We start from the raw sequence: 6,103 nt of genomic DNA on the forward strand, positions 1-6,103 counted from the left end.
AAGCGCCGCAGGGCAGGGAAGGGGCGGCCGGCCGCTGGCTCGCCTATCCCCACCTGCTGCCTCAAAGTCAGAAGCAGCCGGCAGCGCAAGCGCTCCCTGGGGAGGTGTATAAAAATAAGAAGACACGAAGCCACAGCACGACCATCTCCTGCACGGCGCGGGGACGAAGCAGGTACGCTAACGACGGGGGCGTGCAGAGCCCCTGCTGCCTAAAGCCTCCTACAGCAGCCGGGGGGGACGGGAGGGGGCTGAGGGAGAGAAAGAGCAGCTCGGAGGCACCAGGGTTATAAATAATTCTGGTTTTACACAACCCTCGTCCCTGGGGACGTCTTCCCGGCTGCGGAGCCGGGAGCCGCCGCTGCAGCCCTAGAACCAGCTCACTTGGTTGGACTTGAGTCCCGTGAAGCACATGTTGTTGCTGCAGAGCCCGCCGTAGCTCGGCGGGCAGGCTGAGCACGGCCTCCCCACCTTGTACGGCGCTTCTCCTATCCAGTTGCCCCTGGAAAAGAGAGGAAGGCGTTGCCTCTGAGCGCTGCTGCCTGCCACCGAGACGAACTTAGCTGGCTCACGACTGCCTCCCGGGCTGGGTGCCCCGGCTGAGGGTGAGAGCGTCTCCCGCCCCGCATGGCGCTCTGCGTCCCACGCGTGCCCGATGCAACGGCCGGCAAACCCACGCGGCAGGCACCGCTGCCGAAACAGCCTGCGCCAGGAGGGGGCTCAGGGCCGCGCGAGCGCGGGGCGCAGATGTATGGCTCGGGGCCACGCGAGTGTGGGGCACAGATTTATGGCTCGGGGCCACGCGAGTGCGGGGCACAGATTTATGGCTCGGGGCCACGCGAGTGCGGGGCACAGATTTATGGCTCGGGGCCGCGCGAGTGCGGGGCACAGATTTATGGCTCGGGGCCGCGCTAGTGTGGGGCACAGATTTATGGCTCAGGGCTGCGCGAGCGCGGGGCACAGATGTATGGCTCGGGGCCCCGCAAGCGCGGGGCACAGATTTGCAGGGCTGCCGCAGAGGTGTGCAGGGGCCGCGGGCGAGGAGCGGGGGCGAGCCGGTCCCCAGGGCAAGCGGGGCATTTCGGCGGGGGGCGGCACGCGGGCGCTCCCCGGCGCTCACTCACTTGATGGCGTAGTTGCACACGAGGAGCACGGCTCGGCGCCACGTGCTGCCCCACACCCTCATGTTGGCGCAGGTGTTGACGGCACAGCCCAGCCTGCTGGAGGACGCCCACACCATCTGCGGCCGAGACAGAAAACAGGAATTACCCAGGCGCTGTCAAAGCCGGGGCTCCCAAACCCGCCCGTCCCGGAGCCCACTGCAGAGGGGCCGCGGAGCAGGGTGTCCTATCAGGGAACGAGATCCTGCTGGCCTGAGTTTCTTGGGTGAGATGCTGTGGCCACCTCGGGCACTTCTTGTCACTTGAGCGTGATTTTTCAATGTCCCTCTTCTGCCTAGAGGCAGAGGCTGGGCGAACGCTGGAGGGGGGCTGCGCTGCCGGGGGAGAGGCAGCGCGCCGGTAATTAAAGGTCAGCGTGCTTCGCCACGGAGCAGGGAAGCAGAGGGAGGTTTTCCACCTTGTCTTGGCAAGGCGCCGCTGGACGTGCCGGGGAATGAAGGGGCTGCATTCACGGGGAAGCCAGACGTCGCTGCACACTAAAAAGCTGCTCTGTCGTGACAGTGTGGATAAATGACCAGCAAGAGCAGGAAGGGTTTAATTTCTTTGTCTTCACAACCTTTGAGGTGCTATTGGGGTAATAAGGGGAAACCGAGGGCAAACTTTAAAAAAGTTAAAAAAAAAAAAAAAGTTCCAGCCAGTTGGCCTAAAGGCTGAGAGAAACCTCCCTGCAGGGAGCAGCAGGCGCGGGACAGTCAGCTGCCAGCTTCCCGGCACTTCCCTGGGAGCCTCCGTCCTCTCCCGGTGGATGCTGCGCTGGCACTGTGAGCCATGGCCCCACGCCGTCTGCCCGCAGCCCGGTCACGGCGGCACGTGCCGTGGCCCCACGCCGTCTGCCCGCAGCCCCGTCACAGCGGCCCGTGCGGCGGCGGCGCAGGGCCACGGCGCTCACCTGCGTGTAGTGGCTGCACACCGAGGCGCTGCAGGTGGCCGGGCAGCGGGGGCTGCACTCCCACGGCTGGGGGAAGGAGTAGTGCTGCTTCTCGTGGTACCACGATTTCACCAAGTCCACGATGGAGCGGTACCTGCGGAAGGGCACGCAYGCAAACAGTCGGCGTTCTCCGCGTTAGCCCGGAGCTCCGAGGAGCAGGAGTCCCGCGGCAGCCTGCTTTGCAGGGCAGTTTCTAGGAGATGCCCTTCTGCAGCCGTCCCGGAGAAACACCTGGGTTACCCGTGTCGGGCCATGCAAGCGGGAGACCCTCTTCCTCCTCCGCTTCCCAGAGGAGGGCGAGGAAGGCTGCAGCTCATCCTGAGGGAGTGTGGAAGACAGGGGGGGATGGAGCCAGGCAGCACCCGTGAGGCCGGGCAGGAGCAAGCGTGCCTGCGGAGAAGGGTGCAGTCACATCCTTGCACCAAGTGCGCTTGTGCCGGGGGTGTAAGCAGCCTCTTGGAAGACCTGGCCCTCTCCGGAGATGGCCGAGCGCTCAGCCACGTGCTGGGAGACCACGACCTACGCTCTCCTGGTGCATGTGCCAGGCAGCAAGAAGGGAGTGAATGCTCTATCCCCCAAATGCTCCATCCCCCAAACGAGCAGCGGGCAGGCTCTGCTTTCCTACATTTATCCTGCTGCAAGAGTTGGTCGCCCTTCCCAAGGCGCCCGTCCCCCAGCTCGCCCGGCTCCAGGCCCCCTGTCCTCGTCCCGGGCCCTGTCCTCCCCTTCCAGCCCGCAGCGACGCGCTCCGCAGCTCTCCTCCCRGCCAGGGCCGGGCTGGCCGCTGCCCCGCGCACCGAGTCTCCCTGCCCTCCGACTTGCGTTTCGGCCCTCCGCAGCGGAAGTCCAGGACCGCTTGGTTTCTTGCTCAGGGCGCTGCCCTGCCAGCAGCGGAGCGGGGCGCCCGGGGGCTGCGCGAGGAAGCCGGGGCGCCCGGGCCACGTACCTGCCCGAGTGGATGGAGAGGTTCTGCCCCACGTACTTCATCAGCTGGGGGGGCCCGTGGTCCCACAGGCAGCGCGCGGCCCAGGCCTCCGCAGCGCGCGCCAGCCTCTCGTCCCACACCTGGCAGCGGGGAGAGGGAAAGGGCGGATGGGGATTTCGGCTGGCCGGAGCCGGGACGAGGAGAAACCCCCTCCCTGGGCTGGGGAGGGGGCAAAGCACGATGCCCTGAAGCAACCCAGGCCCCGTGTGCTGAACGCGCTCACCCCTCCGGGCACTGCCCTCTTTTGCTAAACTGAGCCCAAAGTCAGAGGGATAAAACCTCCCGCGTCCCCGCGCTGCTGCTGGAGCATCCTGCCACCGCCGCAGCCCCGGGTCGGCACAGCTGTTTCCTTCATGCATTATTTAAAGCTCCCTCACCCATCCTGAACTGCTTTGGGGATGAGCCTTAGCCTTGCCTGGGAGAGGGAGGGATAGCTGGGGCCTTATCTGGGAAGGCTGGACTTGAGGGCAAGCGTGAAGCGGCGCAGGACACCCAGGGCCAGGCTGCCCTGTGCCGTGTGCTGAGCGAGCCGGGCTGTGGCGCGCCGCCCCCGGATCTGCATCCAGGGCCACCCTGCYGCTCCCGAGCAGCTCCTCGAGCCTGATCCTGCCTCCCTCCCTCCCGYGGCGCGGGGCTTTCCCGTCCTGCGGGGCTGGCATGGGAGCGGAGCGGCACCCAGGCAGAGGCACCCGGGACTCGCGCCGCCCCGCGCCCGGGCAAGCAGCCGCGAGCCATCTGGAGGCAGCCGCCGAGGCAAAATCCCTCCCTTTGGTTGCTCTCCCATTTTTCCTCCCTTTAGGGCTACGTTAGGAGCCGCCCAGGACCAGCCGGCTGGTGAACGGAGGTGGCTGAAGTCGCCGATCCTGACCAGAGCGCTAARGGTGCTGAAGTGATGCCACCAATTTTATGTCCTCCAGCAGCACCACCACGAGGCTCCCGGGGCACCTGCAAGCACCCGGGAGCCTGGACTCGGCCTCCGCGGCAAGAAACCCCCGTTGCCCCCGGGGAGACGGGCCCCGGGGACGGGACAGCCGTGCCGGCAGCGCTGGGGAGAGCTGCGCGCGTGCCCCAGCTTTGGGGTCTGTCCAGCCCGGCAGCACGGCGTCTCGGCAGCGAGCATCGGGGCCCTTTGCGGTTGCCTTTGCGGCGAGGAAGGGGCCCGGCAGCGGCATGGCCAAACCGGGCTCCTAGACACCGCGTCAGCTTATTTGGACACAAATTGAGTTCTCCTTTTCCTAGCTGTTCCCAGTAGGAACCAATCCTGCGGGTGCTGGCCCCCGTTCAGGAAGGTCGAAAGGAGCTGGCATTGCAGGAGCTGGGTGGCTGCTCTTTCTCTCACTCCTGCCCTTCCCTTTTGCAGTGAYGCCCCCCACACTGATCTCCGGGGCCTCTCGAGGGACCCGGGAGCCGGGAGCCTCCCGGGCTGGGTGGCTGTCGGTGGTGGGACCCTGCCGGTGAGCGGCCGGTGCCGGGCGCTGTCCCTCTCTCCGGAGGGCACAGTTAGAGGAGCGCTCCCRTGGGGGCTGTGGACGGGACCTGGCCCTTTCTTGCTCTTCCTTTCTATTCCTGCCCGTTGGGGAATACACCAGGACCTCCCAGTGCTGGAGGAGAAGGAATAAAGTGCCCAAACCCTGCTGTTGGCAGCACGCAGCACTGCAGGGAGGGCGCAGATGGCACATTGGGGATGTCACCACCTCCCTTTCCCTAATGTTACCTCTGCAAACGGTGGCTTTTGCAGCTCAGGACGGATGCGGCCGCCCCGCAGGCGGCAGAGGTGAGCCAGGACCCGCTCGCCCGGCACCATCCCGCCCCGGGGCGCCCGGCACCAGCACTCACCATGTGCTCCATGTTGGCAGCCGGCGGGGACACCTGCGCCCGCACTTGGTTGTGGTAGTCCAAAATYGCGCTCATGTCCCGGGGCGAGATGTAGCGCCTGCGCCGGTTCCTGGGCACCCCGATGGCCGACGCGAGGCCGGCCGCTGCGCTGCTGGGGGGGCCCAGGAGCTCGGTGGCGTTGGGCAGCACCAAAGAGCTGGACTTCTGCGTAATCCAGAAGACCAAGCCAGTGACATAGAGGTGCAGGTGCAGCAAAGTCATTATAGCCCTGCTGTTTGAGTTGAACGACGGCTTTCGGCTGAAACACAACAGTAAGGATAAGGCAGATCTCCGTTCCTTACTGCTGGCGTGTGGATCTAAAAGAGGAAAAAAAAAAAGCAGATGCACCATTTATTTCTGCATTTCACATGTAAAATCCATTTCCCCAAATAGGATGGAAATAAATTTTCTTTTTTTCCTTTTTAAAATAAATGTTAAAACTTGATCTGTTTGATAACCTGTAATTCCTGCTCATTTATCACAGTAACTTCACTGGGACCAGCAGGGAGATGTTYGGGGAATTGTTCTCGTTGTTTCCTTTTTTCTTAATTTCAGTGCAAAATCTCCCCCCATTTTTCCAGTTCTCACACATACCTGCCAGACAGGGGCTAATTAAGAACATGCTGAGATASCAGCAGCAGTCGCCTGCCCTGTAATTTCACAGGCTTTTGGTATGTTCAGTAAATCCCCAGATCAAACAGAAATCTTATACAGATAAAGAAACGAACGGCAAGTTTTAAAAGGACCGCCAAGAGAGCCTAAAGAGGCTTTAGCTTGGGGAAAGAAAAATAAACCACTGCCAAACCAGATTATTAAAAAAAAAAAMCAGAAAACATCCTAATCTCATCGTCTTTTAGCCGATGCATCTTTCCTACTGCCAGCGAAAGCCCTTCCCCAGCGAAGCCGAGAGACGTTTCCCAGACTACCTACCTCGCGGCCCGAGCCAAGAGCAGCGGAGACGCGCTCGCCGCGGCAGCCCGGCGGATTGACCTTTGCAAACAACCTGCCCGGGCGCACGCGGCGGCGAGCTTTAACCTCGCCAAGTGCTGGGGGCCTTCGGGAGCAGCTGACGCAAAATCCGCATCGGACCTCTCCCCCCGGGAAGGGCCTGCAGCTTGCGACGCGCTCGGCGAGGCG

The 6,103-nt window shown here is 63.5% G+C and overlaps 1 protein-coding gene across 1 annotated transcript; it reads right to left on the bottom strand.

Annotated features, from left to right (window-relative positions):
* Window positions 1–366: 366 nt before the first annotated feature.
* R3HDML (R3H domain containing like) lies at window positions 367–5,267 on the bottom strand. The gene is made up of 5 exons (XM_026057252.1): window positions 4,928–5,267; window positions 3,053–3,171; window positions 2,068–2,200; window positions 1,122–1,237; window positions 367–499 (listed from the first exon to the last, which is right to left on the bottom strand). Exons 1-5 carry the CDS (start codon window positions 5,186–5,188, stop codon window positions 367–369), a joined length of 762 nt encoding a protein of 253 aa, XP_025913037.1. The 5' UTR covers window positions 5,189–5,267.
* Window positions 5,268–6,103: the final 836 nt, after the last annotated feature.

The sequence above is a fragment of the Apteryx rowi genome, unplaced genomic scaffold (genome assembly GCF_003343035.1).
Source record: "Apteryx rowi isolate R43461 unplaced genomic scaffold, aptRow1 scaffold_0, whole genome shotgun sequence".
Taxonomy (NCBI): domain Eukaryota; kingdom Metazoa; phylum Chordata; class Aves; order Apterygiformes; family Apterygidae; genus Apteryx; species Apteryx rowi.